Source organism: Rousettus aegyptiacus, unplaced genomic scaffold (genome assembly GCF_014176215.1).
Source record: "Rousettus aegyptiacus isolate mRouAeg1 unplaced genomic scaffold, mRouAeg1.p scaffold_m13_p_2, whole genome shotgun sequence".
NCBI classification, from domain to species: Eukaryota; Metazoa; Chordata; class Mammalia; order Chiroptera; family Pteropodidae; genus Rousettus; species Rousettus aegyptiacus.
The window spans coordinates 86,894,008-86,906,507 of record NW_023416295.1 but is presented as its reverse complement, the minus strand read 5'-3'; the positions used below and the strand labels follow the sequence as shown (position 1 = coordinate 86,906,507).

The window sequence follows — 12,500 nt, the reverse complement described above, 5'->3', positions numbered from 1 at the left end:
GTTCATTAATCAACAATAAAGATGAGAAGAGTGGGAGTGAACAAAGCATAGGCTACAATTTTTCAATCCAGAGTTAATTATTGGCTTCGAAGCACCTTAGTGACTAATTCTCATCTTTGGCTTATATAATTCGTTTCTTTCCTACTGAAGAGAGTTATCTAGATGAAATGTACACCAAGAGGATAGATCTACTTGTTTCACAGCTTGATCTATTTTAATCCCTCACCCACGGAAAGCAGTGAAAGAATTATTTTTGAAAATTTGGGGTTTAGCCCAGATTTCAATTGCAATTGAATTTATATATATAGCAAATGTGACACTTTAGTGACAGTTTTGTTTAAAAACAGTACATAAACGGCCACTGATTACTTTCTATGTAAACCTGCTTCTCCCAGGGAATCATCTGTTCCAAAATTTCCCTTTCACTAGACAGAAATTTGAACTTGAGATGAGGATTGGATCTTTATGCTGCCTACCTAGCAAGTTGTACATATTCAACTGATATCAATTAGCAATGTGATCAGCTCTCTGGGCAGCTGTTTCTGTATTCAACACCACACTTACTCTTTTCCAATTCCTTGTTGTGTAAATTGAGCTCTTAAATATGGTGTTGCATTAATAGACTCTTTTTAGAATCATTTTAACAACAAAAATGATGGCACAGAGGATCAAGCCCAGTACAACTCCTGTATGGAGTTCCTGCAAATGTAGCTTCAGAGAGAGTAAATAAAAAAATAATAATGATGATGCTAGTTAACATTTGTAAATGTTGTGTGCCTGATACTTGTAACATACTTAATATGGCTTCAATCTTCACAATTTCATGAAGTATATACTATGATTGACCCATTTTTAGCACACAGGAAGGAAATGGAGTTCATGTCATTTGCCCAGGTCCTCACTGGTAACATGTAGAGGCACTGGGATGTGATCTAGGCAGACTAACTAATTGTAATTACTTCTCTGCCCCACCTGTGGAAAACATGTTGCTAGGCACAAAGGCTCTACGATGTAGTGAAGCTCTACAATGTTTTGTCACTGAAAGAGATAAGGAACATTTTAATGAAAGAATAAGGTTTCTATTCCCATACATTATAACCAGTCTTTGAGCTGGGAAGCTGAGAAGTACTAACCTGAAGTTGACATTCTTAATTTACCAAAAAAACAATGTCTTACTATACATGGCTGATGGTGAATCTAATAAGGTTGCAGTCTATGTAGCCTGTCTGTCAGTGACTCTTAGGTTGCTTTCTCTAGCTTCCACTTCTCTCCAAAATTCCAGTTACCACATTTCTTGCTTTTTGTTTACCATGTTCATCTTTATATTTTTATTATAACTTCAGTGTCTCACGTAATAGTTTAGTAGTTAAAACCTATATTTGTGTCATTTTAAAACATCTTTTTTTCTTCTTATATGGCTTGTCTTATTTAAACCTACTAATGAATTCCTTCATTCATTTATTAGATGATTGCTTATGTACTACTGTATGCCAGATGCCTTTGATAAGTACTGAAGATACAAGATGAGTGAAATAGACAGGATCTCTGTCCTGCGAGATCTTGCATTCTATTGGAAGAGCCAAATATTAATGAAATAACCATGCTAACAGAAATATAATTACAAACTGTGAAAAGTTTCATGTGATAAAATCCAAGGTACTAGAAAAGATATCAAAACTGAGAGAAGGTTACAAAGAAGGCTTTCCTATGGGAGAGATTTTTCTGCTGAAATATGAAGGGTGGGAAGGGTTGGCTGGTTGGGTGGGTTGGTTCTCGTAGAGCAGATGGCGTGCGTGCAAAAGCTCTCTTAGGAGAGAGGATGGTGTGTAGAGGAACTGAAAGACCGTCCCGCTGGCTATAGAGAATAGGAGTGAGTATTATGAAAGGGGTTAGAGAGTTAGCTGGGCTCAGATGACCCCAGACGTGGGATCCTTGGATCAAGGTTCTTGTCTTTAGTTTAATATACTCAAACTACCATCAAATCTGTTGATCTTGCTCTCTGTTTTCCTTTCAAATTAGCTAGTATTTCTTCTTTTATGCAGGCTTGGCTTCACCAGGCAAATCGGCTTTGCCCATCTCCCATCCTCATCATCACCAGACATTCTCTTCACTGAGGCCGGAGGTTTCCCTCTGTGATTATTCTGGAATATATCTTAAAATACCTTCTCCATTAGAACCTTCACTGACTCCTCAGCCAAGTCCATGGACAAGATAACTGTGGCTCAGATGCGCCTGGGCATTGTTGCTCTGGCCACCCCCAGGGGCAGGTGCCGAGAGATAGGTCTGGCGCTGTAGGAACTTGTGCCACCATTTCCATAAGCCCAAGCAGTGGCAAGCCCAGGACATGAGGCAACCTGAAGGCCAATCTGGTTTAGCCTGGGCTGAAAGATAAGAGGGCTAAGGAGGAATGAATGGCTGGCCAGACTCTGCGCAACACCTCACCCTTGCCAACCCAGTGCACTTTAGGAACCCCTAGGGTCAGTGGACTCAATCCCTTCCTCACAATTCACGAATACCTGCCCCACAGGCCAGGGGAGTTTCTGCAGGAGAAACCCAAACTCAATAGGACAGAGCACAAAACCCTACAGCAAATGACCTAGCCCACTTTTACATGGACAACTAAACCCCTATCTGATAGTTGCTCACTTTAACCCCTTTTCTCTGAACTAAATTGCACTGTTAGTTATGAAAGGCTGCTTGGGGAGGTCTGGACATCTTTGCTAAATCTTTGGGAAACTCGAATGCAATCACTTTATTTTTATTTCAAGAAAAGTATACCTGTCTTTTATTTAACTTTTCCATAAGTGAAAATAAATTTGACGTTGTGAATTGGTTTTCTTTCTATGCACGGGTTTTTTGAAGTGCATTCATTCATTCATTTTGCAGGTATTGGGAGTGCTTACTATATGCAAGGAACAGAGGAGGAAAAGATAATAAAGCTTGCAATGACATACACTTCTTTCGGCTGTACACTAGGAAGGGATTTGCGAAGACGTGGCTAAGAGTCAGGCTAGGACAGGATTAGAGAATTTGGGCAAGGCATTGGGCTTTATTATGTTGATAGGTAGAGAGAGAGTATCCTTCCAGGTCAAATACTATTGTCACAGGCATAAAGGAAAGTAAATTTCTTGTCAGTGCCTTGAGAAGTTGTTAGAGAAAGGATGATCAGATGATCAGTAGGATGCCATGCACTGGCTTGGTCATTGGATAATGTTCAGGGGCTCTCTTGAATATGCTGCCCTCCTTTTTACCTGTTATATATCCCCATATAGCCTGGGATATTTCCTCTAGGTCATGGCATTTGTTTTATTTTGTTTTTACATTATTACTTCCTGTCTTTGCTGGGAGGTGGGAGCTCCATGAGAGCAGAAAGAAGCTTTGACTGTGAAGTCCCGGTGCCCAGAAAAAGAAAGGTGCATAGTAGGCATTCGATAAGCACTTGCTGACTGACTGACTAATAAATGATCTTATCATATCACAACTCATTTTTATGGTATCATTCATGGTTCCTAAACCAGTTTTTCCTCATTTGAAAAAAAAAAAAAAAACATGGAGGATTAATTACATTTCCTCTGGTTTTATTTTCCTCTAAGGACCAATATTGTTTGCACTTATTTTTTTCCCTAATAGACATATTATGTGACCTTTGCCATCTCCATAGAGAACACAGTTTCTTGTCATTTATCTTCATTGCACGTGCAATGTTTAAATTTTTTTTGAGATTTTAGTTGAATAGTTATTTGAGGGAAAACTGAATATTTATGTGAGAGCATGCCATGTGTAAGTGAATAGGTGTAAAGTGCATGAGTAAGAGAATTTGAGTGTGTTAGTATGTTGCTTTGGGGTAGAGAGTGTTGGTCGTTATTATTATTATTTCAATTTTAATGCACTCCATGTTCAGGAAGGAGGAAATGGGGACAAAAATAGTAAGTATTCTGAACTATTACTGTAGTCTCTTCTCTCTGTTCCATCTTAGATTAGTAGGTTGAGACCCTCCTCACAGCTTCTTATCTACTACTCCAAACCCATGCTATTGTTTAGAGGGGGTAGTATAGTCCTGGTGTTCAGAACCTCATGTTACCACTGAGTCTTTAGGTAAACTTTAACTTCCCTAGACTTTTTTTTTTCATTTGTAACAGAAAATATTAACTATTGAGAATTGTCAGGTTACTGCCTCTGACCCAGGGAAGTGGTTGATTCCTCTTCGGGATGGGAACGAGAATCTTGGTAGAAGTAATAAGGAAGGGCCAGAAACAGACTCTGTGGGCCTGCATCCTAAGACATCCCCAAGTACTCCACTATTCCCTCATCAAGTGAAATGTCATACCTATATACATAAGATGTTGCACAAGACTTAGTACAGAGTAGGCATTCAGTAAATCTCACTTCCACCCTCTTCTATGAGCGCATCTTTGAGATGCAAATCCACATTTCTGTATCTAAGGTCAATGTTGGAATAAAAATGATTAGGGATCCAGAAAGAACAACATCCTGGACAGGGCCCTCGTTTCTGAACAGGTGGAACTCCAGCAGCTGAACTTGGAGAGCTCTACCCCTTAGCAAAGAAATACATCTGATTGTGTGACATTACACAGGATCTTATAGTTATGTCTTGATGACTTTGCATTGTGAAAAGTGCCTCAAGTTATTCATGAGCTAGTTACACTATTTGTTAATGATTTTAGAAAATGGTTTAGGAAATCATCTCTAATTGACCATCATTTATATTTTTCTTTATGGAAGTGCCTGGAGCCAAAACTAATTGCTCTGCTATCTCTGTACTTGGCAGGCTGTATGAAACTCACAGACATTAGGAAACACAAAGGGCCAGGTGTATGGATACTGTTCTAATCATCTATGCCTTTCACATGTTTAAACTTAAAAAAAAAAAATACGCACATCATTCTATGTTTGCCAGACTTTTTTTTTTTTTTTAATATTACTTTTTTACCACATCTGTTTAGTGGTACACATAGTATTAGATACTGACCATAACTTTCAGACCTGGTTATTAAATTCAGTATGGCTCAGCTCCTTGTTATATGAATATATTTGTGCAGTGGGTCAAATTACCACCCACCTCATTCCCTAGAATAAAATCATTGGAACATGTATCGTAGCTGTCATCTAGAGTAAGTCTTTTGAAATTATCTTTATAAATAACATTTAGAAAAAGTAAAATAATGTGTTAAAAAAAATCATGGCTCAATAGACATGACGGCTTCCTTAATTAATAGTTTTCATTCACATACCAAAATTTTCAGTAATATCTATTGAATACTTGTTTTCCACTTATTCTGTACATGCATGCTACTTTCTACCCACCACAGACATATACTTAATCCTCTTTTCCTTCTCCTTGCCCTTGACATGTGATTTTCTTTAATAAAATACTCTTTTTTCTTTCCTGTCTATGTGGCTAACACTTGTGCATTCTTCAGAATTCCATTTAATGATTAATTACCCTATAAAGCCTTCCCTGATTTTCCAGGTTTCTTACCTGCACATATTCTTTTCCAGAATTTCTCTTCACTATATTATAATAGCTCTCTTACTGTTCTGGATCTCTTGCTAGGCTGTACGTGTCAAGAAAAAGGATATCTTTCTTCTCTAAGCTGGTGTTCATACATTGCTCCTAGCACATCGTGAGTGTGGATTTTCTTTTTCTGTATGTTGATGGAGGGCCAAACTCTGCACTGGGCTCTATAGGAGATATATGCAGAAGCTCCTTCTTAGGAAAAGTAGTGGTTCTCGGTGGCATTTTAGCTAAACAAATAACAAATCACAAATCATGACCCAACATTTCTGTAAATTTACATCACTTTATACTGCCAATATCTGTGGTCATCAGAAATTTTTTAAGTGTTCAAACACACATACAACTACCATTAGTTCCAAATAGTATAATATTTTAAGTTCCATGATCAAAAGTATTTATATTTAAAAACAATTGGACAGTAAAAGTGAACATAAAATTTACAAAGCTGCCTCATCCAGAGTACTTTAAAGACTAATTACTATGTTTAGTCTTAATGACTATTGCCTTCAAACCTCATAAATCATAAATAATTAAGAGTAGAGAATTTTTAAATGTAAGTGAACTCTAAGTAGATCTCAGAAGAAAAGAAAACAGATCTTTAGAAGCTTGATAAAGTCTCTAAGCTCATAAAGCCCCAACCAGTTCTTCCCATGGAATTTTGTCAACAGTGCCTTTTACACACATTGTAAAGACTGAATTCAGAGGACAAGCCTGAACCAGAGGAATCCGTTTCATTTCATTCATACATCACAACTGAAAAATAAAAATCAAAAGAACTCCTAGTTCTATAATTTAATGTATTTTTCTTTTGTTGAAAAATAGTCCTCCTTTTCATGATACAGGCAATAGAGAAATACGGATTCGGATGGAATGCCATGGAAAAGGGGCAATTGGTCTGCATTTATTATCAGTAATGGGACTCTTTTCTATGCAAATGAGTTTTGAGTTAAAGGTAAGACAGGCTGTGGAATATTTTCTGCAAACGTAAACAGAAGCACTGAAATAGAAGATAATCTTTGCTTATTAAGATGCTTAGAATACAGCTAAATGAAGTAAACCAGAACCCATCACCAACCAGGCTGGAGGATTTGGTACCTGTTTAAAATACTTCCTCTGAGAGTTTTCAAGGTTGTTTTTGAATAAGAAATGAATTGAGCCCCAGAAAACCATCATAGCTGAGTGAATTTGGGAATGCTCAGCACATTACAACTACTGACTCATGAGAAATTCTCAAGTAGCAGAGAATGTTTTCTTTAGGACAGCAGATTCTTTTCATTTCTAGTCTGTCCTCACCTTGCCCAAGATAGAAACTAGAGAGAGTAACATCAATGTTTAACTTGCCATAAAAATTGACTTTATCTTTCATGGAGTTTGCAATTATTTTAAGTATAAACTCTTTTTTAAAAAGTTTAAAAATATGAGATTTTCTTTAATTTGAAGACATCTTATTAAATTTGACATTCAAATAAATGTGCATGCAATGATTTGAGGAAAAGCTCTGGACAGCTGATCTTGACTTCAGAATGTTCACAAAGTACATTTTGGTGTTTTCTCTGTGAACTCTAAGTGTGATTAACACTCAGATACACATCTGCATCCAAGGGGCTTTTATTAAATGCTTTATCTTTATATATAGGTGCTGAGAAAGAGATACAAAGCCTAGCTGCTACCTTAAGGGTAATGTAGATCACAAATTAGAGGAAAGTTCTGAGGGAAATGGCTGATATTTAAATGCCTAACTAGGTTAGCAAACTAAATTTTCTCCATATTTAAAATTAACATAAAATAATAATGTATAGATCATATTTTCTGGGGTCTAAAGATGAAATATGAAAAAAAATTAAGATAATCTATAGTATGGAGTAAGCAAATCTTTGTCTCCTCCTCCCATGCAACCTAGGAGCAGGCATCATCTTTGCTGTATTGAGCCCTCCCCCCAAATAGCCAAATTTGGATCTGCATTGGCCTGGTAAAACCAGCCCGCTCTACTCTGGAGACTCTTTGGGACCTGCCTCATCCAACTCACTCACTGCAGGAAGCACTTTTGATGGTGGGAAGCCAGCCCCAGCCTATGTTGCTGTCTTTCTTTGACAACTCTCAGGGATTCACAGGCCCCAGGTGGGTGGTACCTGGCCTTGGTGTGCTAAGACTTTTGCTGAGTGGCCCCAGGCTCAGCACTGATGCCAAAACTGAATCTGAACTAACCTGGTAAATATTACTCATCTTATGGTCGTGACTACCTGAGATCCTGCCTCACACAGCTGATGTGCTGCAGGAGACTCTTTCAGCAGTTGAGACTTATGGGTAGCCAGCAGGCAGCAGGAGGACTTGGGGTTCCTTGGGCCTTTAACTGAGCTGCCCAGGTTTGGCGCTTGTATCAGGTGGCCTCTGTTTTCACAGTGGCCTCTCCCACACATCTCCAGGTACAGCAAAGGCAATGACCAAATCTGGATTAATTTGTAGTTCCTACTAGGTATCCACAGGCCAGTCACAGGCAGTGGCTGACCTTGGCCTGAATGAGAGCCCCTTCCAAAAGGTCCCAGAACCAACACACCTGGTGGCCAACTTCAGAACAAAACATAGCACCACCTAAATAGTGTCACAAGCAGCCCATCCAAAGAGAGAACTCAGCAAGCACCAGTGGGCATTGGAGGAAATACCACTCATTAAGGTCAGCGCTGGCATGAAAACTTACACATTCTAGTCATGGCACTCCTTACACCCTGATAGCCTCAGGGTCAATCCTATACCTTGATGTACCAAAGGCAATTAAGTCTCAACTACAACAGAAGAACACAAACGACCCACACAAGGAACACTGCTGGGGCACTTGGTATAGATAATCAGGGAGATTTTACCACTGGGCCCCACAGGCACCTTCTACATGAGGCCACAAGGCCACCTGGTCAAGATTGAGTGACATAGCAGATCTACTTAGTACATAGAAGCAAACACAGAGAGGCAACTAAAATGAGGAGATGAAGAATCATGTGCCAAAAAAAAAAAAAGAGAATAAAGCTTCAGAAAAATAATTTTAAGAAATGGAGACCATCAACCTATGAGACGCAGAGTTCAAAACACTGGTTAAGAAAAGGCTCACTGATTTCAGTGAGAACTTTAACAAAGAGATAGGAGATAGAAAAATGAAGATAGAAAACATAAAAAAGGAACTGGTAAGAAATTAAGAATATAATAACGGAAATAAAGAATATATTCAGTGAATCAAAAATAGATTAGATGAAGCAGAGGATCAAATCACTGATTTGGAGTAGGTAGCAGAAAACACCCAATCAGTATAGCAAAATGAAAAAAAAATTTATAAATAAAGAATCCAAAAAAACTGTGAATCATTTAAGGAGTCTCTGGAACAGTATCAAGCATACCAACATTCACATCATAAGGGTACCAAAAGAAGAAAAGAGAGAGAGCAAGGGATGGAAAAACTTTTTGAAGAAATAATGACAGGAAACTTCCCTAACCTGGTGAAGGAAATAGATATACAAGCCCAGAAAGCACAGAGGGTCCCAAACAAGATGAACTCAAAGAGGCCCACACCAAGAAACATTATAATTAAAATGCCAAAGGTTAAAGACAAAGACAAGAGAGAATATTAAAAGCAGCAAGAAAAAGCAGTTAGTTACCTACAAGCTCCCATAACACTGTCAGCTGATTTCTCAACAGAAACTGCAGAACAAAAGAGATTGGCACAAAATATTCAAAGTGATGAAAAGCAAAGACCCAAAATCAAAACTACTCTACCTAGCAATTCTGTAATTTAAAATTAAAGAAAAAATTAATAAAAACTTCCTAGAAAAGAAAAAGCTAAAGGAGTTCATCACCATCAAACCAGTATTACAAGAAATGCAAAAGAAAATCTTTTAAAAATAAGAAGAAAAAAGATGAAAATAATAAAATGGCAATAACTACATATCTATCAACACTTATTTTGAATTTTAACAGATTAAATACTTCAATCAAAAGACATAGGATAGCTGAAAGGAAAAGAAAACAAGACCCATATGCTGTTTACAAGAGACCCACTTCAGATTAAAAGACACAAATAGACTGAAAGTAAAAGGATGAAAAAAAAAATCAAATAAAAATGATAAAACCAGCTTAAGTAGCAATACTTACATCAGACAAAATAGACTTAAAAACAAAGTCTATAATAAGAAACAAAGAAGAGCATTTCTTATTGATAAATGGATCAATCCTACAAGAGGATATAACCTTTGTAAACATTAAGCAACCAACACAGGAGCACTTAAATATATGAAGCAAATATTGACCAACATAAAGGGAGAGATCAACAATAATACAGTAATCATAGAGAAATTTAACACCCCATTGACTTCAATGGACAGATTTTCCAGACAGAAAATCAACAAGGAAACAGCAGGCTTAAATTATACACTAGACCAGATGGATTTAATTGATATTTTAGAGCATTTTACCCCAAAGCAGTAGACTACTAATTCTCCTCAAGAGCATATGGTACAGTTTCTAAAATAGACTAAATGTTAGGTCACAAAACAAAACTTGATAAATTTAAGAAGATTGAATTTCAATCAAGTATCTTCTCCAACTACGATGCTATAAAACTAGAAATCAATTACAAGGAAACACACACACACACACTAACACATGGACACTAAATAACAATGAATGGGTTGAAAATGAGATGAAAGAAGAAATAAAAATATACCTTAAGACTAATGAAAATGAAAACATAATGAACTCAAATCTACAGAAAACAGCAAAAGCAGTCCCAAGAGGAAAATTTATAGTAATTACAGACCAATCTCAAGAAACAAGAAAAATCTTGAATAAGCAATCTAACCTTACACATAGAAGAACTCGAATAAGAGCAGCAAACAATGCCCAAAACGAACAGAAGGAAAGAAACAATAAAGATCAGAATGGAAAGAAATAAACTAGAATTTAAAAAAAAAAAAAAAGCAATGAAAAAGATCAGTGAATCCAAGAGTTTGTTTTTTGAAAAAGTAAACAAAGTTGATAAACTTTAACTGGACTCATTAAGGAAAAAGAGAGAAACCAAAATAAATAAAATGAGAAATGAAAGAGAAATGACAACTGACTCCACAGAAATACAAAGGATTATAAGAAAATATTATCAGAAATTGTATGCCAACAAGTTGGACAATCTGGAAGAAATGGATAAATTCCTACAAACATCAAATCACACAAGACTGAATCAAGAAGAAATAGAAAATATAATCAGATTGATTACTACAAACAAATTGAATTAGTAATCAAAAAACTTCCAACAAACAGAAGTCCTGAACTGGATGGCTTCACAAGTGAATTTCACCAAATATTGAAAGAATTAACACTATCCTTCTCAAACTCTTCCAAAAATTTTAAGAGAAGGTAAGGCTCCCAAGCTCATTTTACAAGGTCACCATTACTCTGATTCCAAAAGAAAGAAAGACATCAAAGACATTGCCAAGAAGAAAATAAAATTATAGTCCAATATTCCTGATGAACATAGATACAAAAGTTCTCAAAAAGTTTTAGCAAATTGAGTTAACCAATACATTAAAATATTATACACCATGATCATATGAAGTTTTTCTTTCTGGGATGTAGAGTTCGATATCCACAAATCAATTAACATGATACACTATGTAAATAAAATGAAAGATAAGAATCATATAATCATACGAATAGATACAGAAAAGGCATTTGAGAAAATCCATCATTTGTTTATGATAAAACTCTCAGTTAAATGAGAATAGAGGAAACATATCTCAACATATTAAAGACCATATAATGTAAACCCACAGCTAACATCATACCCAACAGTGAAGAGCTAAAAATGTTTTCTTTAAAATAGGGACTAAGACAATGATGTTCACTGACATCATTTTTATTCAACATAACATTTGAAGAACTAGCCACAGCAATTACCAGAAAGATAAATAAAAATGTCTAAATCAGAAAAAAAGTAGAACTATCATTATTTGCTGATGCTATGATACTATATATAGACAACTATAAAATTCCACTAAAAAACTATTAGAACTCATAAATGAATTCAGTAAAGTAGCAGAATACAAAATTAATATTAAGAAATCAGTTGCATTTTTATACCCCAATAACGAGTTATCAGAAAGAGAAATTAAGAAAACAATAAAATTTACAATTGCATCGATAATAAAATAAAATACAATACCTAGAAATAAATCTAACCAGTGAGGTAAAAGACCTGTACTTGAAATATTATAGACACTGAAGAAAATACAAATAAATGGTAGCATATACCATACGCATGAATAGAATTATCATCATTGAAATGACCATACTAGTCAAAGCAATCTATACGTTCAGTGCGATCTTAAAATACCAATGGTATTTTTCACAGAAATAAAACATAATAATTCTAAAATTTATAGGGAACAACAAAAGACACTGAATAGCCACAGCAATCTTGAGAAATAAGAACAAAGTTAGAGGAATCCTACTACTTTATGTCAAACTATACTACAAAGTTATAGTAATCAAAACAACATGATACTGGCATAAAAACAGATACATGGATCAATGAACTAGAATAAAGAGGCTAGAAATAAACTTACACCTATATGATCATTTAATATATGACTAAGAAGGCAAGAATACACAAAGAAGCAAAGTCAGTCTATTTAATAAGTGGTTTGGGGATAACTGGACAGAATCATATAAAAATAATGAAACTGGATCACATTCTTACACCATACACAAGAATACATTCAAAATGTATCAAAGACTTAAATGTAAGACCACAGAGCATAAAACTCCTAGAAAAAAACATAGACAGTAAAGTCTATGACATTGCTCTTAGTGATATGTTTTTCTGATATACTTCTTTGGAAAAAGGGAACAAAAGAAAAAAAATAAACAAATGGAACCTCAGCAAACTAAAAATATTTTCACTGCAAAATTCACAATCAATAAAACA

At 35.8% G+C, this 12,500-nt stretch overlaps 1 protein-coding gene across 3 annotated transcripts in view; it reads left to right on the top strand.

Annotated features, from left to right (window-relative positions):
* Nucleotides 1-12,500, top strand: part of CNTNAP5 (contactin associated protein family member 5) — a 723,905-nt gene that overhangs the window by 646,468 nt on the left and 64,937 nt on the right. The window contains exon 20 of one of the 3 annotated variants that reach the window (XM_016161357.2): nucleotides 7,440-8,547. The exons of the other annotated variants lie outside the window; for them this stretch is intronic. Within the exon in view, the coding sequence (XP_016016843.2) occupies nucleotides 7,440-7,483 (44 nt within the window). The 3' untranslated portion in view covers nucleotides 7,484-8,547. Of the gene's footprint in view, nucleotides 1-7,439; nucleotides 8,548-12,500 lie in introns of those variants that run through there. 3 annotated transcript variants of the gene reach the window in all.